Here is a 26772-nt window from a genome sequence, read left to right on the forward strand (position 1 = left end):
ATGGGGAAACCACAACATTGTCCACAGAGGATGTCACACCTGCATGGGGACACTGTGACACCATTCACAGGGATGTCACCCTGCATGGAGACACCAGAACAAGGCTCTCAAGGGTGTCACACCTGCATGGGGACACCGTGACATCATTCACAGAGGGGTCACCGTGCATGGGAACACTGGCACTGCTCACAGGATGTCACACCTACATAGGGACAATGTGACACTGCTCATAGAGGTGCCACCCTGCATGGGGACACTGTGACACCATTCACAGGAGTGTCACTCCTGCATGGGGACACCGTGACCCCGCTCACACGCGTGTCACCCTCCATGGCACCACCACACACAGGCACCCCAACCAACACCTCCCACCCCCCCAGCGCGGTGACAACCCTACCAGGAGCCACCAGCTCCGCTGTCCCCTCTTGTCCCCAACCCCACCAGAAGCCACCAGCCCCTCTGTCCCCCAATCCCATCAGGAGCTCCTCTGTCCCCTCGTGTCCCCAACCCCACCAGGAGCCACCAGCCCCGCTGTCCCCTCCTGTCCCCAACCCCACCAGGAGCTCCTGTCCCCTCGTGTCCCCAACCCCACCAGGAGCCACCAGCCCCTCTGTCCCCCCTGACCCTTCCTGTCCCCAACCCCACCAGGAGCCACCAGCCCCTCCTGTCCCCAACCCCACAGGAGCTCCTCTGTCCCCTCGTGTCCCCAACCCCACCAGGAGCCACCGGCTCCTCTGTCGCCTCGTGTCCCCAACCCCACCAGGATCCTCCAGCCCCGCTATCCCCTCCTGTCCCCTCGTGTCCCCAACCCCACCAGGAGCCACCGGCTCCTCTGTCCCCTCTGTCCCCTCGTGTCCCCAACCCCACCAGGAGCCACCAGCCCCTCCTGTCCCCAACCCCACAGGAGCTCCTTTGTCCCCCCGTGTCCCCAACCCCACCAGGAGCCACCGGCTCCTCTGTCGCCTCGTGTCCCCGACCCCACCAGGATCCTCCAGCCCCGCTATCCCCTCCTGTCCCCTCGTGTCCCCAACCCCACCCGGAGCCACCAGTCCCTCTGTCCCCAACCCCACCAGGAGCTCCTCTGTCCCTCCTGTCCCCTCCTGTCCCCTCCGGGCCGGATTAGGCCCGGGCAGCCAATCCGGGCCCCGCCGGCCGCCCCGGGCAGCGCCGCGCACGTTCCTGGCCCCGGTGGCCGCTCCGTGACCTCCCGTTCACCGCCCGGGCTGGCCCCGTTCCGCCCGGCACGGCCCCACGTGACCGCAGGATTTGGCTCAACGTGCCAGGCAGGGAGGGGGGGGGGGCACGGGGGGAGCTCAGAGAGAGCCCCGAGGGCATCGCGGGCACCGTGCCCGCCGCACGGGCAGCGCTGGCACGGGATAAGGGAGGCTGGCACGGGTTACAGCGGCTTGGCATGGGTTAGAGCAGCCTGGCACGGGTTAGAGCAGCCTGGCATGGGTTAGAGCAGCCTGGCATGGGTTACAGCAGCCTGGCACGGGTTAGAGCAGCCTGGCACCGTGAATTCCTGCAGCGCTGGCATGGGTTAAGGCAGCCTGGCATGTGTTAGAGCCGCCTGGCACGGGTTAAAGCAGCCGGGCACGGGTTAGAGCAGTCTAGCATGGGTTAGAGCAGCCTGGCATGGGTTACAGCAGCCTGGCACGGGTTAGAGCAGCCTGGCACTGTGGTTCCTGCAGGGCTGGCACGGGTTAAGGCAGCCTGGCACGGGTTAGAGCAGCCTGGCACTGCGGTTCCTGCAGGGTTGGCATGGGTTAAGGGAGCCGGGCGCTGCAATTCCTGCAGCGCTGGCACGGGTTAAAGCAGCCTGGCACCTCAGTTCCTGCAGCTCTGGCACAGGTTAAACCATCCAGGCACCCCAATTTCTGCAGGGCTGGCACAGGTTAGAGCGGCCTGGCACGGGTTAGAGCAGCCTGGCACGGGTTAGAACCGCCTGGCATGGGTTAGAGCAGCCGGGCACCACAGTTCCTGCAGCGCTGGCACGTGCTAGAGCAGCCTGGCACCGCGGTTCCTGCAGCGCTGGCACATGTTAAAGCAGCCTGGCACTACGATTCCTGCAGGCCTGGCACGGGTTAGAGCAGCTTGGCACCGTGGTTCCTGCAGGGCTGGCACGGGTTAGAGTGGCCTGGCACGGGTTAGAGCGGCCTGGCATGGGTTACTGCAGCCCTGGCATGGGTTAAACCATCCAGGCACCCCAATTCCTGCAACGCTGGCATGGGTTAGAGCAGCCTGGCACGGGTCAGAGCAGCCTGGCACGGGTTAGAGCATGGCTCCAGGTGGGATGGAGACCCCAGAACCGCTGGGATCACCCCCAAAGCCCCTCCCTGAGCCCCCCAAATCCCGGGATCCCCCCCTGCCCTGCTGGGAACAGCCGGGATCCCTTCCCGCTCCTGGTGCGGGCTCAGGGAGCCAATCCCAATCCCGGTCCCGATCTCAATCCCAATCCCAATCCCAATCCCAATCCCAATCCCAATCCCAATCCTGCTCCTGCTCCCCATTCTGCTCCTGATCCTGATCCCAATCCCGCTCCTGATCCTGCCCCTAGTGTGGGCTCAGGGAGCTGATCCCAATCCCAATCCCAATCCCAATCCCAATCCTACTCCTGCTCCCCATTCCACTTCCGATCCTGATCCCAATCCCGCTGCTGATCCCACTCCCAATACCGACCCCAAACCCGATCCCAATCCAAACCCCAATCCCACTCCTGCTCCCCATTTCACTTCCAATCCTGATCCCAATCCCACTCCCGATACCAATCCTGATCCCGCTCCCGGTGTGGGCTCAGGGAGCCGATCCCAATCCGAATCCCAATCCCACTCCTGCTCCCCATTCTGCTCCCGATCCCGACCCCAATCCCGCTCTGATCTTGATCCCGAACCCGCTCCTGCTTCCCATTCCCGATCCCAATCTGATCCCAACCCCAATCCCAACCTCCATCTCGCTCCTGATCTTGATCCCGACCCCACTCCCGACCCCGATCCTAATTCCAACCCCTATTCCGACCCCAATCCCGACCCCGATCCGATCCCAATCTCAATCCCAATCCCAATCCCAATCCCAATCCCAATCCCGCTCCTGATCTTGATCCTGACCTCGCTACCACTCCCCATTCCCGATCCCGCTCCCGACCCTGATCCTAATCCCAATCCCGATTCTGACCCCAATCCCGACCCCAATCCCAATCCCGATCCTGCTCCACGGAGAATCCAGGCTGGAATTCCCGAGCTCCGGGCCGGAAAAACGGGGGGGGGGAGGAGGAGGAGGAGGAGGAGGGGAGGGGGGGGAGGAGGAGGACCCCGGTGGGCGCAGGTGGCCGAGGAGGACGCGAGGCGGTGGCACTGGGGTGGTGGCACTGGGGTGGTGGCACTGGGGTGGTGGCACTGGGGTGGTGACACTGGGGGTGGTGGCGCTGGGGGTGGTGGCACTGGGGATGGTGGCACTGGGATGGTGGCACTGGGGGCGGTGACACCGGGGGCGGTGGCGCTGGAGCGGAGGGTCCTTGGAAAGGTGAGCGCCAGCCCGAGGGCGGGAGCGGCCGGGTCACCTCTGTCACCAGGCGGGCGCAGGTGACAAAGTTTGACCCCGGTGCCCCTCGGTGCCCGCGGGGACCGCGGGGAGGAGGCGGCGCTGGCGGGGGGGGCAGGGGTGGTGACACCGCCCTGTCGCCTCCGCGCTGTCACCACCCCGCCAGAGGGCTGTCACCGCACTGCCACCCTGCTCGTGACCCTGCCACCACCCTGATGGCCGTGGGCAGGGGACGGAGTGGGGACAGGGGTGGGGACAGGGGTGGGGACATGGGGTGGGTACACAGAGTGGGGATAATGAGAGAAGAGGGGACAGGGATGGGGCTGGAGACGGGGTGGGGACAGGGGTGGGGACATGGATGGGAATGGAGATGGGAATGGAGACAGGGATGGGGACAATGAGAGAAGAGGGGACAGGGATGGGGACACTGGTGGGACACAGGTGGGGTTAATGAGAGAAGAGGGGACAGAAATGGGGACAGAGATGGGGCTGGAGACGGTGACGGGGACAGGGATGGGGACAAGGATGGGGATGGGGAGAGGATGGAGATGGGGATGGGGACACGGATGGAGACAGGGATGGGACTGGAAATGGGGATGGGGACAGGGACCAGGGCTGGCACGGGAACAGGACTGAGGACCGGGATGGGGACACAGACAGGGACAAGAGCAGTGACAAGGATGGAGACACAGACAGGGACAAGAACAGTGGCAGGGATGGGGACAGCCCAGCACCTGCTCTGGCAGCAGAACGGGCACAGAGTGGGGGATTAAACACCCACGGGAGCCTCTGATCCCAAATTTCCTCCCCACCGATCCCAAATCCCCCTCCATTCCCGGGAAGCTCCAGCTCCAATCCCAAAGCCACATCCCCGAGGCCGAGGCCAGGTCTGGTGGCCGCACAGTGACCTCTAACGGCAGCGGGGACACAGCCAGAGGGGACACGGCCAGAGGGGACACGGCCAGAGGGGACACCGGCCCGCTGCCACCAGCAAGCAGAGTCCCCACCCCCAGGTCCCTTCATCCCAGGCACCGAGGGGACACGGGTGGCTTGGGGACCCCAGCGTCCCCTCCCTCTCCAAGGGACCACCGGCATGGATGGCAGGGAAAAGGGACAGGGGGTGACAAACAGGACGTTCCCAGCACCGGGAGGTTGGGTTTTATTCTTGTCCCGGGGTTTCCCAGCCCGGAGGTGTCACCTGGTGGTGACAAGGATCCATGGGGAAGGGACGAGGGGCTGGAATGGGGCCGGGGGATCCCCGGGGGGGTCCCTGGGTCCAGCCAGGATGGGGAAATTGCAGCGGCCGCGGCTGGCCTGGGGTCCAAGCGGCACCGGGTCAGGATGCTCCATCCATCTGGAAAAGGTTGGGAGTGGCTGGGGACACCTTGTCCAGGGCTGGGGACACCCTGTCCTTGTCTGGGGACACCCTGTCCGTGTCTGGGGACACCGTGTCCATGTCTGGGGACACCCTGTTCTTGGCTGGGGACACCCTGTCTGCGTCTGGGGACACCCTGTCCATGTCCGGGGACACCCTGTCCTTGGCTGGGGACACTCTGCCCAGGGTTGGGGACACTGCTCATGATTGGGGACAGACACCCTGTCCTTAGCTGGGGACACTCTATCTATGTCTGGGGACACCTTGTTTGTGGCTGGGGACACCCTGTCCTTGTCTGGGGACACCCTGTCCATGTCTGGATGTTGCCCATGGCTGGGGACACCCTGTCCATGGCTGGGGACACTCTGCCCAGGGTTGGGGACACTCTGTGTCTGGGGACACCCTGTCCATGTCTGGGGACACCCTGTCTGTGTCTGGGGACACCCTGTCCATGTCTGGGGACACCCTGTCCATGTCTGGATGTTGCCCATGGCTGGGGACACCCTGTCCATGGCTGGGGACACTCTGCCCAGGGTTGGGGACACTCTGTGTCTGGGGACACCCTGTCCATGTCTGGATGGTGTCCATGGCTGGGGACACCCTGTCCTGGGCTAGGGACACTCTGCCCGTGGCTGGGGACACTCTGTCTGTGTCTGGGGACATCCTGTCCTTATCTGGATGGTGCCCATGGCGGGGGACACTAGATGGGGACAGGGGACATCCTGGGGGGCGTTGCCACCCCTCTGTGCCATGGAGCCCCTCCGGAACGAGGCTGGGATGGGGATTTTGGGTCCCCTCAAGGCTCTGTCCCTCCTGTCCCTGTGACAGTGACAGCCATGGCTGTGGTGGCACCACGGGGCCACCAGGCTGGGCCTGATCCCAGGATTCCTGGAAGGGACCCCCAGAGCTCAGGGGACCCCAGGGCTGTCCCCACTGACGTCCCCAGTGCTGTCCCCAGTGCTGTCCCCAGGGCTGTCCCCAGGGCTGTCCCCAGTGATGTCCCCACCTGTGGCAGGTCCTGTTTGCTCCTCAGCTCCAGGGTGTCCTCGGCACGGGTCCAGCTCCGGAAATTCCTGATCCTGCCAGGGAGCACAGGGAGTTGTCACCACCCCGGGGTCCTTGTCACTGTGCCAGGGTCACTGTCCCACCACCCCGGGGTCCTTGTCACCACTCCAGGGTCACTGTCCCACTCTGGGGTCCTTGTCACCGTGCCAGGGTCACTGTCCCACCACCCCGGGGTCCTTGTCACCACTCCAGGGTCACTGTCCCACCACTTCAGGGTCACTGTCCCATCACCCTGGGGTCCTTGTCACTGTGCCAGGGTCACTGTCCCACCACCCCGGGGTCCTTGTCACGGTGACAGGGTCACTGTCCCACCCTGGGGCCAGAGTCACTGTCCCACCACCCTGAGGTCCTTGTCACCATTCCAGTGTCACTGCCCCACCACTCAGGTGTCCCTGTCCCCTGATCCAGTGGTCCCTGTGCCACCCAGGGGTCCCTGTCCCCTGATCCCGTGGCTCCTGTCCCCTCATCCCATGGTCCCTGTGCCACCCCGATGCCCCTGTCCCACCACCCAGGTGTCCCTGTCCCTTGATCCCGGAGTCTCTGTGCCACCCTGGGGTCCCTGTCCCTCCATCTCAGGGTCCCTGTGCCACCCCGGGGTCCCTGTCCCTCCATCCCAGGGTCCCTGTCCCACCCTGGGGTCCCTGTCCCCCCACCTCAGGGTCCCTGTGCCACCCCGGGGTCCCTGTCCCTCCATCCCAGGGCCCCTGTCCCACCCTGGGGTCCCTGTCCCCCCACCTCAGGGTCCCTGTGCCACCCCGGGGTCCCTGTCCCTCCATCCCAGGGTCCCTGTCCCACCCTGGGGTCCCTGTCCCCCCACCTCAGGGTCCCTGTGCCACCCCGGGGTCCCTGTCCCTCCATCCCAGGGTCCCTGTCCCACCCTGGGGTCCCTGTCCCCCCACCCCGCCCCATCCAGGACGTCACCTGGGCCACACCTTCAGGACCAGCAGGGCCACGGTGGCCATGGCCACGATGGCCACGAACAGCCCGGACAGGACACGGAAGGTCCTCAGGTGGCTCAGAGCTGGGGACAGAGATGGGGACAGTGCCAGTGGGACCCCCCAGACCTCGGGGTACCCCAAAAGGGATGAAGGGGACACCGGGGGGTGACAAAGTGGGGGACAGGCAGCATTTGGGGTGAGGACACACATGGGGGGGAAGTCACAGGTGGGGACAATTGCTGCTCCTGGCTGCCCTGTCCTAAGGGCCACCCTACCAGGGACAGATGTCCCCAACACAGCCACAAGTGTCACCCTCACATTTTGCCATTTTGACCCCATTCCATGTCCCAATTCCAGGGATTTTTTTGGGATTTCCTCCAGCCCCACTCACTGTGAACATCAAAGTCAGCGCTGGCCGTGGCGTTGCCCAGAGCGCCACTGTGCCCTGTCCTAAAGGCCACCCTACCAGGGACAGATGTCCCCAACACAGTCACAAGTGCCACCCTCACATTTTTCCATTTCACCTCATTGCATCTCCCAGTTCCAGGGATTTTTTTGGGATTTCCTTTGGCCCCACTCACTGTGCCACTGTCCCCTGTCCTAAAGGCCACCCTACCAGGGACAGGAGATGTCCCCAACACAGTCACAAGTGCCACCACTGTATTTTGCCGCTTCACCTAATTCTATTTCCCAATTCCAGGGATTTTTTTTGGGATTTCCTCCGGCCTCACTCACTTTGGACATCGAAGTCAGCGCTGGCCGTGCCGTTGCCCAGAGTGCCACTGTGCCCTGTCCTAAAGGCCACCTTACCATGGACAGGAGATGTCCCCAACACAGTCACAAGTGCCACCATCATATTTTGCTGTTTGACCCCATTCCATCTCCCAATTCCAGGGATTCTTTTAGGATCTGCAGGCCCCCATTGAGGCTTTGGCCCCACTCACTGCAAACACCAAAGTCAGCATTGCCCAGAGCGCCACTGTCCCCTGTCCTAAGGGCCATTCTGCCAAGGACAGATGTCCCCAAGAGAGCCACCCTCATATTTTGCCGTTTGACCCCATTCCATGTCCCAATTCCAGGGATTTTTTTGGGATTTCCTCTGTCCCCACTCACTGTGGACATCGAAGTCAGCGCTGGCCGTGGCATTGCCCAGGGCGCCACTGTGCCCTGTCCTAAAGGCCACTTTACCATGGACAGGAGATGTCCCCAACACAGTCACAAGTGCCACCATCATATTTTGCCATTTCACCCCATTTCATCTCCCAGTTCCAGGGATTTTTTTGGGATTTCCTCTGGCCCCACTCACTGTGCCACTGTCCCCTGTCCTAAAGGCCACCCTACTCCAGCACAGCCATAAGTGCCACCCTCTTATTTTGCCGTTTGATCCCATTCCATCTCCCAATTCCTGGGATTTTTTTGGGATTTCCTCTGTCCCCACTCACTGTGCACATCGAAGTCAGCGCTGGCCGTGGCGTTGCCCAGGGCGTTGGTGGCCACGCAGACATAGCGTCCCCCGGCCGCTGTCCCCAGGGCCACCAGCTCCACGCGCAGAGCGTTGTGTGAGGGGGTGGCCCGCACCCCCGGGGTGACAGCGGGGGACAGGCTGGTGGCCAGGAGGTGGCCGTGGTGCAGCAGGGCCAGCGAGGAGGGCGGGTGGCTCTGGGCCGTGCACAGCACGATGGCCCCGTGTCCGTTCTGGTTCTCCAGGAAGGTGCTCACCGACACGGCCCGGGGGGGGTCTGTGAGGGGACAGCGAGGGTGGCAGAGGGACACGGGGTGGCACAGCCTGGCCTGGCTGTGCAAAGGTGGTTTAAAGAGGCCCTGGATCTGTCCCATCCTGCTCATACCGGTGCTGGGGAGTTCAAACCCTTTCCAGTCTTTGTCTTTCCACCCCAAGGCTGGAGAATCTTCCTGACTTGGAACTTCTGGGTTCCAAATTTGATTTTTGGGGGGCAATCCTAAAAAAACCCCAAATCCCTTTCCCAAAAGCTTCCTAACGCATCCCTCCTCCAGCCTGGATCATCGTCACACCCTCTCCAGCCCTTTGCTCCCACTAGAGAACTTTGCTCTCCAGCTGGAGAATGCCTCAGGTTGGAGCTTCTGGGCTCCAAATCTGATTTTTGGAGGCAATCCTAAAAAAAAAACCCCAAATCCCTTTCCCAAAAGCTTCCTAATGTGTCCCTCCTCCAGCCTGGATCATCATCACACCCTGTGCTCCCACCTCCAGCTGGAGAACCCCTCAGGTTGGAGCTTCTTGGCTCCAAAGCCAACTTCTAAAGGACCAATCCTAAAAAAACCCCAAAGTCCCAAAGCCACCAAGAGCTTCCCAACTCATCCCTTCTCCATCCTGGATCATCCGTGCCCCATCCATCCCTGCCCTGGTGGCTTCCCACGTTCCTCAGCCCCTCATTCCACACCCAAACAGAAAATTCCTCAGTTTTGGAGCATTTTTCCCCCAAATCTGCCTTTAAAAACCCCAAAATCCCCAAAGGGAGAGGAGCAGAGCAGGAAGAGGAAGAGGAGGAAACTCCCCTTGGCCTTGCGGAGGTGACACGAGTGACAGGGGCTGGGGACACGCGGCTTGGAGGCGCTGGGAACACTCACAGAGGACGCTGAGGCTCAGGGGGACAGAGGTGGCCGTGCCCCATGTCCCGCTGGCCTGGCACTGGTACGAGCCGGCGTCGGCGCTGGACACGGGGCTGAGGACGAAGGTGCCGGACGGTCCCTCCCAGAGCCACCTCCCGTCGCGGTACCACGTGTAGTTGACACCTTTGTCCCCCCAGGCGGTGGCCGAGCAGCTCATGGTGGCCTTGGTGCCCTCGGGGACTTCCTGCGAGGGCTCCACCGTCAGCGCGACCCCTGAGGAGCGACATTGGGGACTCCAGGAATGCCCACGGGGACAACCCCGCACCTTGGCCACTTGGGGACTCGGCGACACCTCACCTGGCACCTGCAGGCGCAGGGACGCGGTGGCCGAGCCGCGGCTGTTGGTGGCCGAGCACAGGTAGAGCCCCGCGTCGCCCGGCTCCAGCGCGGCCATCCCCAACCGCAGCGACGTGGGGGTGGCGCGCACCTCGAAGCGGGGGTCCGAGGGGCCCAGGCTGGTGGCCAGGGGTGGGTGGCCCTGTCCCCTGCTCACGGCGATGGCCGGCGGGGGGACACCGTCGGCCGAGCACAGCAGCACCGCCTGCCGCCCCCCGCGCGGCTCCACCAGCGCCACGAAGCTGGGCTCCTGCGGGGCATCTGCGGCGACAAGGACAGCGAGTGTCCCCCCGCACCCCGCCGGGCCACAAGGAGGTCACCCCCGAGCGGGGGCTGCGCTGTCGCCGCGTGTCGCGGGGCGGCGACACACACCGGGCAGCGATGTCCCCGCGGGGGTGGCGCGTCCTGGTGTCCCCTCCCGCCCTCCCGGAGGTGTCGCCCCCCACTCACAGAGCACGGCGAGGGCCACGGGGGGGGCGCGGCGCCCCCGGCCCGCCCGGCAGCCGTAGAGCCCCGCGTCGGAGCGCTGGCCGCGGAGCGCCAGCGAGGGCTCGGGTCCCTCTGTCACCCACCGCCCGTTCTTGAACCACGTGTAGAGCGTCCCCGGCTGCGCCTGAGGGGCCTGGCACGTCAGGGTCACCTCTGTCCCCTCCGCCACCTCGGCCGAGGGTCGCACCAGCACCCTGGTGGCTGCGGGGAGCGGATTTTGGTCACTTTTTCCCTTAGAAGTCCCCAGCCCCAAATTGGTGTCCCCAACCTCCAGCTCCTCCAAAAGTGGGTACCCAAATCCTGCACCCTTCAATCCAGCGCCCTTCAACGCCCCCTGGCAGTGTCCCCAGGTCCTTGTCCCCCTCCTCACCTCGCACCCGGAGTGTGAGGGTCGCACCAGCACCCTGGTGGCTGCGGGGAGCGGATTTTGGTCACCTTTTCCCTTCGAAGCCTCCAGCCCCAAACAGGTGTCCCAAACTTCCAGCTATTCCAAAACTGGGTACCCCCAATCCTGCACCCTTCAGAGGCCCCCTGGAAGTGTCCCCAAATCTTTGTTCCCCTCCTCACCTTGCACCCCCTGGAAGTGTCCCCAAATCTTTGTTCCCCTCCTCACCTTGCACCCGGAGCGTGAGGGACGCGCGGGTGTCACCAAGGGCGCTCCGTGCCTGGCACTCGTATTCACCCTCATCCTCCTCGGAGGCCTCCCGGAATTCCAAGCGCAGCACGTTGGGAGAGGGGGACACTCGGACGCTCTGCCGGGGGCTGTCACCTCCTCTGGGCGGGCTGGAGGCCACCGGGTGTCCTCCCCTGAGCAGGGTGAGCTGGGCTGGGGGGTGGCTGTCCACGGTGCACAGCAGGATGGTGGCTGTCCCCTGGCTGCTCTCCACGAAGGATTGCAGCCTTATGTTCCTCGGGGGGTCTGTGAGATGGGAAAAATGTGGAGAACGGGATAATTGTGGAATTGATTGGGTTGGGAAAGCCCTCTGAGCTCATCGAGTCCAAGTGTGCCCTCAGGCCACTGCTGAGTGTGTCCCCAAGTGCCACATCCCAAGGATGGAACTCCACCGCCGCACTTCCCAGGAGGGAAAATTCCAAAATTCCCAATATCCAACCAAAATTCCCAATATCCAACCAAAACCTCCCCTAGCACAGCTTCGGGTCGTGTCCCTTTGTCCTGTCCCTGTTCTTGACCCCCCGGCTGCCCCCTCCTGTTGAGTTGTGCAGAGCCACAAGCTCCCCATTTGTCCAACCCTTCTGTCAAACTTTAAAACTTCGACAAATCCATTTCCCACAGCCCCTGATCCCCCTTTTCTCCAGGCTAAGCCCCCTTTCCAGCTCCCTCAGCTTTTCCTGCTGCTCCAACCCCTTCATGCCAGGGATTCCCCATGCTCCAGAGCCTCCATCCCACACTCATCAGGAAGATTTATAAATTAACACCATCTTTTTCTCATAAAAAAGAGGGAAAAATTTCTCACGTTCCAACTCGCAACAACATTTTGTTCCTTATTTTTTTTTTAGCAAAATCTGGTTTTAATTTTCCCAGTCAGGGATAAAAAAAAGTCCTAAATTCAGCATTAAAGCCAAGGATTTTCCTGCTGGGTTTGATGTGGAGCACGAGGAAACTTGGAAAAGGTTTTGGGGTCTCTGAGCAGGTCTGAAGTGTAAAGCTTGGCTTAATTATCCTCTGGAATACATTTATTGAGCCCCCTAATTAATTAATCCACCCAAATTAAACCAGGCCTTACTGCCCCATCTCTCAGCCATGGGAACCGACCGAGGGGTGACACCAAGTGACACGAAGGTGCCCTTGGGGACTCACAGAGCACATTGAGGGTGACAGGGGTGGCGCTGTGGTTCCTGCCTGGGGTCTGTACGGAGCAGTGGTAGGAGCCGGCGTCAGAGGCGGTGACCGCAGGGAAGGTGAGGTTGTGGGAAGAGCCGGTGCCCAGCCACACCTGGTTCCGGTACCAGGTGTAGCTCAGCACATCCTGGTCCCCTCCTGCCACCACGCAGGTGAGGGTGGCACTGCCCCCTTCCCGCACGTCTGGGGACGGCCAGATCCAGACCCGGGCGGCTGCATGGGAGAGGAGGAAAAATTTGTGATCCCTCAATTTCCAGGAAAAAGTGGTGATCCCTCACTTCCAGGAAAAATGATGATCCCTCACGTTGCAGGAAAAAATGGTGGTCCCTCAATTTCCAGGAAAAAGTGGGGATCCCTCACTTTCCAGGAAAAAATGGTGATCCCTCAATTTCCAGGAAAAAGTGGTGATCCCTCACTTTGCAGGAAAAAGTGGTGATCCCTCAATTCCAGGAAAACGTGGTGATCCCTCACTTTGCAGAAAAAAGTGGTGGTCCCTCACTTCCAGGAAAAAGTGGGGATCCCTCCCCTCAATGTCCAGAAAAAAGTGGTGATCCCTCACTTCCAGGAAAAAGTGGTGGTCCTTCACTTCTGGGAAAAAGTGGGGATCCCACAATTTTCAGAGTGGGAAAAAGAGTTCCAGGGCAGTAAAAAGAGGTAACGGCCATCACAACCCACAGGTGACACCATTCCTGTGGTGTTCCCATGGATTTGTTTGGGATGCTCCATCCCTGGAAGTGTTCAAGGTCAGGTTGGACGGGGCTTGGAGCAGCCTGGGATAGTAGAAGGTGTCCCTGTCTGGCAGGGGTGGGATTTACGGGGTTTAAGGTCTCTCCCAACCCAAACCATTCCATGATTCCATGATTCCCAGGGTGATGGCAGCAGGGCAGTGCCATGGATGGACACAGCAAAGTCAGCCCTTGGAATCACATCCAAGCAGAGCCCTGTCCCTTTGCCACATGCCCAGGACACCTGCAGCTCTCTGAGAATACCTCCATCCCCATAAACACAGATTTCCCCCCTTTTCCCCCTGTTTTCATCCTGTCCATCCTATTCCAGCTGCTCTCCACACTCCCTCCCCCATTCCCATCCCTTCACCTCATCGCCATAACCCAAATCCCGCCATTCCATCTGCTGCCGGCAGCTCTCCATCTCCTTCTTATCCCATTCCCATTCCATGGATCCCATCCTATCCCATGGATCCCTTCCCATCCCACCCCATGGATCCCATCCCATGGATCACATCCTATCCCATCCCATCCTACCCCATCCCATGGATCCCATCTCATGGATCCCACCCTATGGATCCCATCCCATGGATCCCATCAAATCCCATGGATCCCATCCCATCCCATCCCATCCCATCCCATCCCATCCCAAGGATCCCATCCCATGAATCCCATTCCATCCCATCCCATGGATCCCACTGATCACATCCCATGGATCCCATGGATCCCATTCCCAGTGCCTCACCGCCTCCGGAGAAGTTCCCAGTGGCGCTGGCATTGCCGTGGGCGTTGGCGGCCACGCACCGGTACTCGCCCTCGTCCTGCAGCAGCACGGGGTGCACGCGGACACGCAGCACGTTGGTGGCCGAGGTGACACCGAGCCGCGGCTGGGGGACAGGCGGTGACAGCGCCGTGGAGGCCACCAGGGCCCCGTCCTTGAAAAGGGCCAGCTGTGCCGGCGGGGAGCTGTCCACGGAGCACTCCAGGATCCCGCGCTGGCCCCACGGGGGCTCCAGGAAGGTGCTGAGCACCAGTGCCCGCGGGGGGTCTGCCCGGGAAGGGGGAGAGACCTCAGGATGCACCCAGGGACCCCTGGAACCCAGCGAGGGGCCAGCGTCCAGCAGGGGGGCATCGGCGCCATTCCAGTGGCATCATCCCATTGGTGCCATTCCAGAGGTGCCATCCCCTTGGCACCATCACATTGGCACCATTCCATCTCAGCATGATTCCAGTGGTGCCATTCCAGTGACGCCATTCCAGTGGCACCGTTCCAGTGGTACCATCCCATCTCAGCACCATTCCAGTGGTGCGATCCTTCTGGCATCATCGCAAGGGTATCATTCCAGGGGTATCATCCCGTCCCATCAGCACCATCCCATTGATACTATTCCACTGGTACCATCCCATCCCATCTCCATCCCCATCCCCATCCCCATCCCCATCCCCATCCCCGTCCCCATCCCATCTCATTTTATCTCATTCTGTCTTATCCCAGTTCCATCCCATCCCATCCCATCCTATTCCATCCCATCGCATTTCCTCGCCATCTCATTTTATCCCACCCCATTTCATCCGAATTCCATCTCATCCCAAATCATCCCAATTCCTCCCATCCCAATTCTGTTCCATCCATCCATCCATCCATCCCCTCCCATCCCATCCCATCCCATCCCATCCCATCCCATCCCATCCCATCCCACCCCATCCCAGGCAGGTCCCACTCACAGCAGACGCTCAGGGTGACAGCAGGGGACATGCTGGTCCCCGCAGAGCTCCGGGCCCGGCAGTGGTAGAGCCCGGTGGCAGCGCTGGTGACACGGGACAGCACGAGGACACTGTCAGGACCCTCCTGTAGCCACTTGCTGTCCTTGTACCAGGAGTAGACGGTATCACCCGGTGGCTCTCCGGCCACCTGGCACAGCAGGGACACGTCGTCACCTTCCAGCACCTCCGAGGACGGTGAGATCAGGACGTGGGCAGCTGGAGCAGGGACAGTGCCAGCTCAGAGGGGACAGGGCAGAGCTCGGCACTGCCGGTGTCCCCTCGTCACTTCCATAACCTGTGGGGTGCGATATTCCCACTCTGTCCAAGGATTTGGGACAGCTCCGATGTGATATTGGTGTTCCCTGTCCCCTTAGGGTCTCCCCAGATCCTCCTGGAGATGCCCAGGGCTGAGGTGGTGGAATACAGGCAGGTGGTGGCACTGGGAGGGATCTGGTGGCACTGGAAGGGATCTGGTGGCACTGGGAGTGCAGACACATGATCATTCCCATGGGATGGACTGCTCCAATCCCTGGGTGGGATCTGGTGGCACTGGGGTGGATCTGGTGGCACTGGGAGCACAGACATGAAGCCATTCCCATTGGACGGACCCCTCTAATGCCTGGGTGGGATCTAGTGGCACTGGGATTGCAGACGCAAGGTCATTCCCCTGGGATAAGCTGCTCTGGTCCCTGGAGGGATCTGGTGGCACTGGGAGGGATCTGGTGGCACTGGGAGCACAGACACGTGGTCATTCCCATGGGATGAGCCACTCCAGCCCCCAAATCCCGGGCTCCCCACCTTGCACGCGCAGGTACAGCCGTCGCTCCACGGAGCCGTGTGCATTGGTGGCCGTGCATCGGTAGCTGCCGTCATCTGCCGGTGTCACCTCCCGGATCTCCACCCGCAGCGAGTTGGGGACAGCGGAGATGGTGACCCGTGGGCTGCTCCCACCGGCGCTGGTGGCCACCAGCTCCTGGTCACGGAGCAGGGCCAGCTGGGCCGGGGGGTTGCTGGCCACGGAGCACTGGAAGATGGCCAGAGAGCCCTGCTCGGCCTCCAGGAACGCTGTCAGGACAGGGTCCCGAGGGGGGTCTGCGAGGGGGAATGGGATGAGAGGCTGGGAATCACATCAGGAGAGGGTCCTGGGGAGGGGTGACTGCTCTGGGGGTCTGGGAAAGGGTGGGAAAGGAGGGAAAGGGGAAAGGGAAGAAGGGAAAGGGGAAAGGGGAAAGGGGAAAGGGGAAAGGAAAAAGGGGAAAGGGGAAAGGGAAAGGGGAAAGGGAAGAAGGGAAAGGGGAAAGGGGAAAGGGGAAAGGGAAGAAGGGAAACTGGAAAGGGGAAAGGAAAAAGGGGAAAGGGGAAAGGGGAAAGGGAAGAGGGGAAAGGGGAAATGGGAAAGGGGAAATGGGAAAGGGGAAAGGAAAAAGGGGAAAGGGGAAAGGGAAAGGGGAAAGGGAAGAAGGGAAAGGGGAAAGGGGAAAGGGAAGAAGGGAAACTGGAAAGGGGAAAGGAAAAAGGGGAAAGGGGAAAGGGGAAAGGGAAGAGGGGAAAGGGGAAATGGGAAAGGGGAAAGGGGAAATGGGAAAGGAAAAAGGGGAAAGGGGAAAGGGGAAAGAGGAAGGGGGAAGGGGGAAAGGGGGAAAAGGGGAAAGGGAAAAGGGGAAAAGGGGAAAGGGGAAAGGGGAAAGGGGTAAAGGGGAGAAAGGGGAAAAGGGAAAGGGGTAAAGGGAGAAAGAGAAAAGGGGAAAAAGGGGAAAAGGGAAAGAGGTAAAGGGAGAAAGAGAAAAGGAAAGGGGAAAGGGAAAAGGGAAAGGGGAAAGGGAGAAGGAAAGGGGAAAGGGGAAAGAGAAGGGGATGGTGAAGGGAAAGAAAACAGAAATGGGAAAGGAAAAGGAAAAGTGAAATTGAAAGGAAAAGGAGAAAAGGGGAAGAGAATGGGAAGTGAAAAGGGAAACAGAAGGGAAAGGGAATGGGAAAGGGAAAGGGAAAGGGAAAGGGAAAGGGAAAGGGACGCACAGAGCACATCCAGGAGGATGTCGGGAGAGCTCCGGCTGCCGCCCGTGGTGCTGGCCCGGCACCGGTAGAGCCCAGTGTCCCTGCTGACCACCGGCTGCAGCACCAGTGAGGTGGCCGAGCCCGTGGAGATCTGCTGCCCGTTGTGGTACCAGGTGATGTTGGGGACAGCTGTGGAGCCGCTGCTCAGGTGGCAGGTGAGGGTGGCATTGTCACCCTCCAGCACACGGGGGGATGGGGACACGGTGACATTGGCGGCTGTGGGCAGGAGGAAACAGAGTCTGGTGTCAACAATGGGGTGACAACCCCCCAGAACCACCAAGGGACAGCGTGGGCAATTTCCAGCTGGTCCCACAGTGCCATGGTGGGGACAGCTCTGAGCCTGGCAGTGCCACCAGCCCAGGGACATCCCTTGGCCACGTTTTGCTCAGTGTTCCTGTCCAGGGGCTGAAATGTCATGGGGGAGACACCATGTCTGGATTTCATGGACATGTGACATTTCCATGTGATATTTCTGCCCCTCTTGCCACCATCTCCTGATCTTGCCTCCTTCTCCAGCATTCCCTTTCCAAGCTCCCCTCCCTTAGAACATTCCCAGATGCCACAATGTCCCCTGTCCCCACTCACTGTCAGCCTTGAAATCCACAGTGGCGCTGGCGCTTCCTTGGGAATTCCCAGCCTGGCACAGGTAAATCCCCTCATCCTCCACCACCACATCCCGGATTTCCACCTTCAGGCTGTTGTAGGACCTGGTGACATGGACCCTGGGGCTGGTGGCTTGGGGACAGCCCTGGGTGCAGGCGATGGCATCGTCCCCTCTCTGGAGGGTGAGGTTGGACTCGGGGTCGCTCTCCACGGAGCACTGGATGATGCCCAGGCGCCCGCCCTGGCTCTGCAGGAACGAGCTCAGCACCGGCTGCCTCGGGGGGTCTGTGGGGGAAAATGGATGCGTGAGGTTGGGAAAACTCCCAGAATCCAAGGGGTTGATGCTTCCAGCACCTCCTGATCATCCAGGCTGGATGGGATGTGGAATAATCTGGGACAGTGGGACCTGTCCCTGCCAAGGGGAGAGGAGTTGGATTAAGAAGGGCTTTGAGGTCCCCCCCAACCCAATCCAGGGACAAAACACCACTGGATGCATTGGGAAAACCCTCAGAATCCAAGGGATTGATGCTCCCAGTGCTGCCTGAGAAACTCTTGGACATCCAGGTTGGACCTGGTCTAGTGGGAGGTGCCCATGCCCATGGCAGAGGGGTCAGAATGAGATGAGTTTTGAGGTCCCCCAGGCCAAAACCATTCATGGTTCTACAATCATTAAAATTCTTGGGAAGGTGGGAATTCTCCACATTCCTCCTCCCCAGAACTCCCAGATTTACCCACCAAAGGGAATTTTTCACCCTCCCCACATTCCTGCCCCAAGAGCTCCTTGGCTGTGGTTGGTGGGGATGGAGGGAACCTCAGGGTGGGACCACCCCCAGCCCAACCACAGTACCCTTTGGAATTCCCACGGGACACTCACAGAGCACTCGGAGCGGGACAGCCTCCGACGTGTTGCTGCCGTTCCTGCTCCGGACCTGGCACTGGAAGGCGCCGGCGTCGTCCCCGCGGACGGACGGGAATTCCAAGGTTGGGAAGGAGCTCTCCTGGAGCCTCCGGCCATTCCTGTACCAGGTGTAGAGCGGCTTCTCCTCCATGTCCCCTGTCCCCACGCAGGTCAGCGTGACCGCGGTCCCCTCTGTCACCTCTGCCGAGGGCTGGATCAGGAGCCCTGCAGCTGAAGTGGGAGAAGGACTTCAGGGAAGGAGGGAAATCCTTCCTGTGGATCCATCCAGCTACAATTCCCTGTTGGGCTTCCCTGAGTCCCCTCCCTCACCGTGGGTCTTTGGGAGGTGACATTCCCTGGGGACACTGCACAGCCCAATGGGGCCCTTCCTGACCCTTTCCCGCTTTTTCCAAGTGCCAGCTTCATCCAGGTGACTTTTTCCCAGGACAGACCCTGTCCCCTCTTCCGGCTAGCTGGGCCTTGTCCAGTTCCCAGCTCCCCACTGGGACACCCAAATCCAGGTTTGGTTTCTCTGGAATTGGGCCTTGAGGTCTTTTTTGGGGTTTTTTGTAGATCCTAAAGGATGTTCCTCTTGGACATGGGTTTGTGGAATTTTTCTCTCCTTCTGCTACCTCTGTCACCCCAAATTACCCAGACTTGGGGGTCAGGGGACAGTGACTGGTGGGGATGGATGAGGCAGAAACATTTGGATAAATTTACTGATTTTTGGCATTTTGGGAAACAAAACCCAGGAGCCCATCCAGCTCCAGGAGCAGCTCTGACCCCGCTGAGGAGGGGACACCACCCAACCCCCAGGACACCAATGTCCCCTAGTGCCACCACAGTAGTCCCCAAAACTCTGTGAACTGCGTGTCTCCCCAGTTTTGGGGGTTCACCGTCACCCCAAACCCAGGAGTGGCAGCATCACCCCAGGACTCACCGCGGGTCACCAGGACCTTGGTGGCACTGGCGTTACCATGGACATTGCTGGCAGTGCAGCCGTACTTCCCGCTATCCTGGGGTCCTGCATCCCGGATTTCCAGCCTCAGGGAATTGCGGGAGGCGGTGACACCGAGCCGCTGGCCCAGGGCCACCTGCGCCCCACTGGTGGCCAGCACGGTGCCATCGTGGTCGATGGCCAGGGTGGCCGGAGGGTGGCTGTCCACGGTGCAGCGGACGATGACCAGCCGGCCACCCTGGGTCTCCTGGAAGAGCGTGAGGGTGGGAATTCGGGGTGGATCTGTGGGATGGGAGAGGATGCTGAGGTTGGGGTGTCCTTGTGGTGCGGTCAAAAGGAAAATCCCAAAAGTGGTTTGAGTTGGAGGGGACATTAAATCCCAGCTGGTCCCATGGGCAGGGACACCTTTGACTAGCCCGGGTGGCTCCAAGCTCCATCCAACCTGGCCTTGGGCACTTCTAGGGATGGGAAGTGTCCCCCTGCCCAACCTGGATGTCACAATCTGCTTGTCCCATGTGTCACCAGGTCGGATTTACCCCAAAATTGCCACAACCAACCCATGGCTGGGTTATTTCCCCCCTGAAAACTTCCTGAGCTGTTCTTATCCTGCTGGATTCTCCATGAAAAACCTCCCCAGTTTACAGAATGGAGGGATTAGTGGGAGATGCTGCGATGGAGACGTCCCAAATGTCACTTAATGTCACCTTCACATCTGCCTCATGGCCAAAATTTGTTGTATTCCCATAAAATTCAATCAGCAGGGCTGACCCCTCTCATCTACCCCTGAGGCATTCAGGAAGAGACTTTGCCATGAATTTTTTTGGGGGATTTCCTGGATTTTGTGGGGTTTGCACAGCCCCACGTGGCAGGAGCTGGTGGCACTCACACGTCACGCTGAGGCTGATGGCCTGGGCTGTGTCGCTGCCCTGGCTGTTGGTCACTTGGCAGGAGTAGTAGCCGGCGTCACCGGCGGCCACCGCGGGGAAGAGGAGGGTGTGGGCCGGGCCCTCCTTGAGCCACGCGCTGTTCTTGAACCAGGTGTAGGTCAGCTCCTCGGGGTGTCCCTCCCACCCGGGGACATCGCACGACAAGGTGGTGGCCGTCCCCTCGAGCACCTCGGCCGCAGGGCTGGCCGAGATCTCTGCGGCTGAGGGAGAAGGGGACACGTTCAGGATGGTCCCTGGGACAGGAAAACAGATCCCCCACCCCAAATCCCCCATTCCAGAGCCTGGGAGAAGATGGAAGCCCCAACAACAGAGTTGGGGGACATTTGGGTTTGTCCCCTGCCACCAGCTGGGGACACCTGGCTTTAGAGCAAAGCCCCAAGGGCCAAACACAGGGTGGGTGGGGAAGGGTCTTTCACCTCTCAGGGTGGGCTCAGGGGGGTTTTGGGGGTGACACAGGGACTCATCTGGGGGGAGATGATCCCTGTGGGATTTCAGCTCAGGCAGGGAAGGATGGGATTTGTATTTGGTGAGGGATCTGGTGGGAAGAGGAGACTTCCTTTCCCAGTGGGGGTGGAATTCCCAGAGAAGCTGTGGCTGCTCCTGGATCCCTGGAAGTGCCCCAGGCCAGGCTGGACATGGCCTGGATCCACCTGGCATAGCAGGAAGTATCCCTATCCATGGCAGAGGTGGGAATGATTCCTAAGGTCCTTTCCCACCACGGCTCTGGATCTCCACAAGCTCCCAACCCCTTCCCAGCTCTGCTCCCTGCCCCAGGCTGGAAATCCCTTCCTGTTTTCTGGGGTCACCAAGACAAGGGACAGAGGTGTGGCACAATGGGGCCACCACCCTCCTCCTGCACGGACACCCCAATTCCCGGACCTCCAGCAGCACCGGCCACCTCCATCCCATCCGTGCCACCCCAATGTGGGACCCTCAGGATGTCCCACCCTGGCAGAGCTCCCGTGGCACTTACAGAACACGCGGAGGGTGACAGGAGGTGACACCCCGGTGCCCAGGGCGTTCTGGGCCTTGCAGTGGTACCGCCCGTGGTCCTCACGGCGCACCCCATGCAGGGCCAGCACCCGCTCGGTGCCCACGGCCACCCCGTCCTTGTACCAGTGGTACCCCAAGACTGGGGGGTGGCTGCTGCCAACCTCGCAGCTCAGGGTCACCGTGTCACCCACGCCGATGTTCCCCGAGGAAGGGCTCAGCGAGACCTGTGTGTCCTTGGGGGCGTCTGCGGGGGACACAGAGGGGTGTGGTGGGCACAGGGCGCTGTCACCACCATGGGGAGGTGCGTGGCAGGAGGTGGCACCTAAAGGACAGATATGGCCAAGGAGCAGGAAAGGGAGGGAGAAGCAGGAGGAAAATGCTGCAGGGAAGAGGAGGTGGCAGGAGGGGGATGTGGCCGTGGTGGCAGTGACAGAGGTGTCCCCTGTCCCCACCGCACGTACGCCTGACCCGCAGCACCACCTCCGTGCTCGCCCTCTTGGATCTGTCGGACACCACGCAGAGCAGCTTCTTGGAATGGTCCTTCCAGGTGAAGGAGCTGGTCAGGGTCACCTGGTGGCTGACCCCGCTGGTGTCCAGCCGGACGTGGCTGGACACCTGGGACACCTGGGGGTCGTAGCCCTCCCAGTGCAGGGCAGTGTCACCGCCAGGACAGAAGTAGGGCGTGGAGCACTCCAAGGTGGACCTCTGTCCCTCAGTCTGCTCCTCGCTGCTGGTGACACTGGGAAGGTCCAGATCATCTGGGACGGAGAGCAGAGGGCAGGATGACCTCATGGAATGGGGCAAGAAGGGAATTTTTGGGGAATTTCGGTGTTTTACCCACCTGAAATGCTCAGGGTCACATCCCGCGATGCCGACCAGCGGTCGCCGTGGAGGATCTCGAAGCGGAACCTGTAGAGGCCACTGTCCCCTGGTGTCACCCCCCGCAGCAGCAGGGTGCAATTCCGGGCCATGGGGTCCCCCAGGAGCTGTGCACGACCCCCAAAACGGGAATCCACATCCTGGGGGGCGGTGGAGTGGAACACAACCGTCCGCTGGCCGTCGTAGTCCTTGTACCAGATGGCCACAATGCCACTGGCAGTTGTCACATCCGCGGGGTAGCTGAAGGTGCAGGGGACAACCAGGCAGGACCCTCCGCTGGCCCGCAGGGACTCGGGGTAGGAGACCCCCCAGGAGCCGAGGGCTGTGCCAGGGAAAATCTGGATCAGGGAGCCAGAAGTGTCCCCATTTCCCCCAGGACACATTGGGGACACGTCACCTGTGCTAGATGGGGAAGGTGGGAAAGGAGGTAGGATTTGGGATAAACCCCTCCAAGAGGAGGTTTTGGGGTGGAGGAGGGGGCGATAACCAGGAAAAGCTGAATCTTTTGGGCCTAAATAATGAAGAAAAAGGGGAAAGAGACGTCCTGGGGTCCCAAATTTATTTCCTCACCCTGGCGCCTTGTCCTTGCTGCCATGACCTTGCTGTCCCTTTGTCACCCCACCCCTGCCCGTCAGAAGTGTGGGATGATGGTAAATCCCCCCAGGAGCAGCCTTGGGATCCCCCAAATTCCTGCCTGGCTCCTACTCCCACCCACTGGGTCAATCCCAGCTTCCAGTCCCACAGGGGACAATCCCAAGGGTGTCACTGTCCCCATACCTGGTGGGACGAGGCTGGCGAGGAGCACAAGGCAGCGGGGCAGGCGCATGGTGGCACCGCCAGGGGACATGGGGGACACGGGGTCACAGCGGCACAGGGGACCCTGGGGACAAGAGGAGGTGGCTGAGGACCTTGGAATGGGTGGGATGGATCCCTGTGGGATAAATCCCACTGGAATCAGGAGGGAAAACAAAGAGGAAGGGTAAAGGGGAAGGAAGGAAGGAAGGAAGGAAGGAAGGAAGGAAGGAAGGAAGGAAGGAAGGAAGGAAGGAAGGAAGGAAGGAAGGAAGGAAGGAAGGAAGGAAGGAAGGAAGGAAAGAAGGAAGGAAGGAAGGAAAGAAGGAAGGAAAGGAAAGGAAGGAAGGAAGGAAAGGAAGGAAAGGAAGGAAGGAAGGAAGGAAGACTAAAGAAAAAGGAAAAAGGGAAAGAAAAAGAAAAATAAAGAAAAAATGAACAAAGGAATAAAAAAGGCAAGAGGAAAAGAGGAAGAAAAAGAAGAAGAAAAAGAGGAAGAAAAAGAAGAAGCAGAAAAAGAAGAAGAAGAAAAAGAAACCAAGAAAAAGAAGGAAAAGAAGAAGAAGAAAAAGAAGAAGAAAAAGAAACCAAGAAAAGGAAAAGAAGAGGAATACAAAAAATAAACAGAGGAATATTTAAAACATCTTTGCAGCTCCAGATGAACTCCTGACATTCCTTTTGGTTTCGCCCCTCATCGTTCCGTGACAAACCAGAATAATTTCCCCCTGAACTTTTTCCCAATATCCCGGAAATCAGCGATAGGATTGCTGCGAGCTCCGATCCTCCTCTGAGCTCTCCTGGGTCTTTCCCTGAGGAACGAGGCCTCTCCCAGCCCCCATCTCCGGCCTTTCCCTCTCCACCGTTCCCTCCTTCTCCAATACCTCCTTTTCCCACATCTGTATCCAATTTCCTCGCCGCTCCTTGGATTTCGGGCTGGATTTCCCGCTCTGGAGAGCTTTACTTGGGATTTTTTCCAGACTATGAGCACAGAGAATGGCTGGGGTGGCCCCTGGGTGTCGATGCTTGGAGGGGGGGACGATGTGAGGCCACAAATTGTCACGGGATTTGTGCCGGAAGAGGAAGGAAGAGCCGGGATCCAGCCCCCAACTGGTGCTGGTGCCAAGTTTCGTTTCTTCTCCCGGGTTTCTCCCGGTTTCGATTCCTGAGGGCCCCAGGGGGATCCCTCAGGATGGGGTCGGTGGCCCGTGGCGGGGCCCGGCTGCTCGGAATTCCAAGGGTTGGAAAGATTTCTAGGAAAACGCTTTTGGTGTGGGGCTTGGGGCAACCTGGGGTGGGGAAGGTGTCCCTGGTGTCCCCAAATGGGATTTAAGGAATGGGTGGGGATGGGAGGGGTGGAAATCTCGTTTTATTTCCATGGGCAGGGACATCTCCTGCTGTCCCAGGTGGCTCCAAACCCTGTCCAGCCTGGCCTTGGACACTTCCAGGAATGGGGCAACCACAGCAAATCTGGGAATTCCATTCCAGAACCATCCCACCCTCAGAGGGAGGAATTTTTTCCCAATCTCCCACCTATCCCTGCGGTTCAAAATTCACTTTTTTGGCACAGGAATGAGCACAGAGAGGGGACATTCCCAGTATGGGACCCTTCAGCTCCACCACATCCCAAAACCCAGAGAAACAGGGACCACGGGGTGGTGGGACACCATTCCTTGGGATAAGGGATGGATGTGACCCCCTCCAAGCCTGGATCTGATTCCTGGAGTTCCAGGCACTTCCCTGGCTCCCGGCAGGAGATGGACAAGGCTCATCCCAAAGGGATCCTCCACGAGCCACCCCCACCCCTCATACCTGTCCCCAGAATTCCCGCCCTTTGCCATCCCATGATGTTACCTGGTGGTGGCGGTGGCTCTGGCAGTGCCACCTCCAGAGCGGTGGCATCAGGAAGTCGCCTGTCCCCGCGCTCAGGGACGTCCCTTTATCAGCTGTGGGAGGAGGGTGAGGAGCCCCAAACCGCAGCACTTCCCTCTTCGGAGTCCCTGCTCTGATTCTGGGAAGTGGCGACCGCGGCAGCCTTTCCCTAATTCCACGTATTTGGGGCAGGGTGGGTTTGGAGCGCTCCAGGGTTTTTGGGTTTGGGGTCCTGCTGGTGGAGCTGGGGCAGGGCTGGTGTTGTTCCCTGTGGGAGCAGTTTGGGATGTGTGCTGATAGCTCGGGAATGTTTTTGTTGTGTCTTGGATGGGATCAAGGGCGGCTCTGCCCTCACCCTGCTGGGAAGGGATTGGGATTGCAATTGGAACTGGGGGGACATGATTGGGAAAATTGATCCCAACTGATCCAGGAATATCCCACATCATGTGGCTCCAGGATAAACTGGGAAAGAAGGAAAGGAGAATGTTGGAAGTGATGGTGTTTGTCCTCCTGGGCCATCAAAAGGGATCCTGGTTGTCCTCCGAATGCTGAATGCTCCAAGGGCTGGAGCACCTCAGCCCTGAGAGAGTTGGGAATGTTCACCTGGAGAAGGGAAAATTCCAGGGAATCCTCAGAGTCCCTGAAGGGGCTCCAGGAGAGCTGGAGAGGGACTGGGGACAAGGCCTGCAGGGACAGGAGCCAGGGAATGGCTCCCACTGGGAAAGGGGAGATTGGGCTGGGATCTTGGCAAGGAATTCCTGGCTGGGCTGTAATTGCCAGATTTGCTGTGGCTGCCCCTGGATCCCTGGCAGTGCCCAAGGCCAGGTTGGACATTGAGCTTGGATCCACCTGCGATGGTGGAAGATGCCCTCAAAGGCAGGAGATTATTCTGCCATTGGAAATTCCCAAAGGAATTCTCAGCTGGGCACCGCAGCTCTGGGGATGTAGAGGCTGATCCAGATCCAGCCTCTGCCACCTGCAGTAAAGACACCGAGGCTGGTGGCACTGGTGGCACTGGGCGAGGCTGGCCTGTGGTGACCACTCGGGGTCAATGCCCGACCTTGTGCCCTGGCAGTGTGGGAAAGTGACCTCGGCCCCTCCCGGCCGTGCCAGCAGGTGCTGAGTCATCAGGGACATGCCCACGGCCCCCGGTGCCCCCACGGCCCCCGGTGCCCCCCGGCCGTGCCGCCCACTGGGAAACGGTGCCAGACCCCACTGGGGTGGTACGGGAGTGGGGCTGTGCCAGGCCTGGGGGATCCTGGATTTGGGAGCTGTGCCCGGCCTGAGGGATCCTGGATTTGGGAGCTGTGCCAGGCCTGAGGGATCCTGGATTTGGGAGCTGTGCCAACGCTGGTGGGCTCTTAGATTGGGGAGCTGTGCCAGTCCCAGTGGATTATTGGATTTGGGAGCTGTGCCAATCCTGGTAGATTATTGGATTTGGGAGTTGTGCCAGTGCTAGTGGGCTCTTGGATTTGGGAGCTGTGTGAATCTGGGTGGGCTTTTGGATAAGGGAAATCTGCCAGGCCTGTGGGATATTGGATTTGGGAACTGTGCCAATGCTGGTGGGCTCCTGGATTTGGGATCTGTGCCAATCCTGGTGGGCTCTTGGTATGTGGGGTCTGTGGGCTTCTGGATTTGGGAGCTGTGCCAATCTGGGTGGGCTCCTGGATTTGGAAGCTGTGCCAACCCCAGCAGGCTCCTGGATTTGAGAGCTGTGCCAGTCCCAGTAGGATCCTGGATTTGGGAGTTCTGCCAGTCCCGGTGAGCTCTTGGTGTGTGGGGTTTATGCCAGTCCTGGTGGGCTTCTGGATATAGGAGCTGTGCCAGGCCTGGTGACTTTTGGAATTGGGAGCTGTGCCAGTCCTGGTGGGCTCCTGGATTTGGGAGCTGTGCCAGGCCTGAGGGATCCTGGATTTGGGAGCTGTGCCGGGCCTGAGGGATCCTGGATTTGGGAGCTGTGCCAGGCCTGAGGGATCCTGGATTTGGGAGCTGTGCCCGGCCTGAGGGATCCTGGATTTGGGAGCTGTGCCAGGCCTGAGGGA

General features: G+C 60.3%; 1 protein-coding gene across 1 annotated transcript; it reads right to left on the reverse strand.

Moving 5' to 3' along the window:
* Window positions 1-4873: 4873 nt before the first annotated feature.
* Window positions 4874-24760, reverse strand: SIGLEC1 (sialic acid binding Ig like lectin 1). Its single transcript, XM_054293446.1, has 22 exons — window positions 24713-24760; window positions 22847-22949; window positions 22032-22391; window positions 21652-21948; window positions 21171-21434; window positions 20137-20397; window positions 19233-19532; window positions 18269-18523; window positions 17377-17679; window positions 16753-17007; window positions 15535-15828; window positions 14698-14952; window positions 13718-14020; window positions 12206-12460; window positions 11000-11305; window positions 10348-10587; window positions 9859-10158; window positions 9520-9774; window positions 8358-8654; window positions 6899-6998; window positions 5919-5991; window positions 4874-4891 (listed from the first exon to the last, which is right to left on the reverse strand). The coding sequence occupies exons 1-22, from the start codon at window positions 24758-24760 to the stop codon at window positions 4874-4876; spliced, it is 5142 nt and encodes a 1713-aa protein (XP_054149421.1).
* Between the last annotated feature and the right edge of the window lie 2012 nt (window positions 24761-26772).

This window comes from Melozone crissalis, unplaced genomic scaffold (assembly GCF_028551555.1).
Source record: "Melozone crissalis strain CALT ecotype California unplaced genomic scaffold, PUWL_Pcris_2 ptg000006l_1, whole genome shotgun sequence".
Lineage (NCBI taxonomy): Eukaryota > Metazoa > Chordata > Aves > Passeriformes > Passerellidae > Melozone > Melozone crissalis.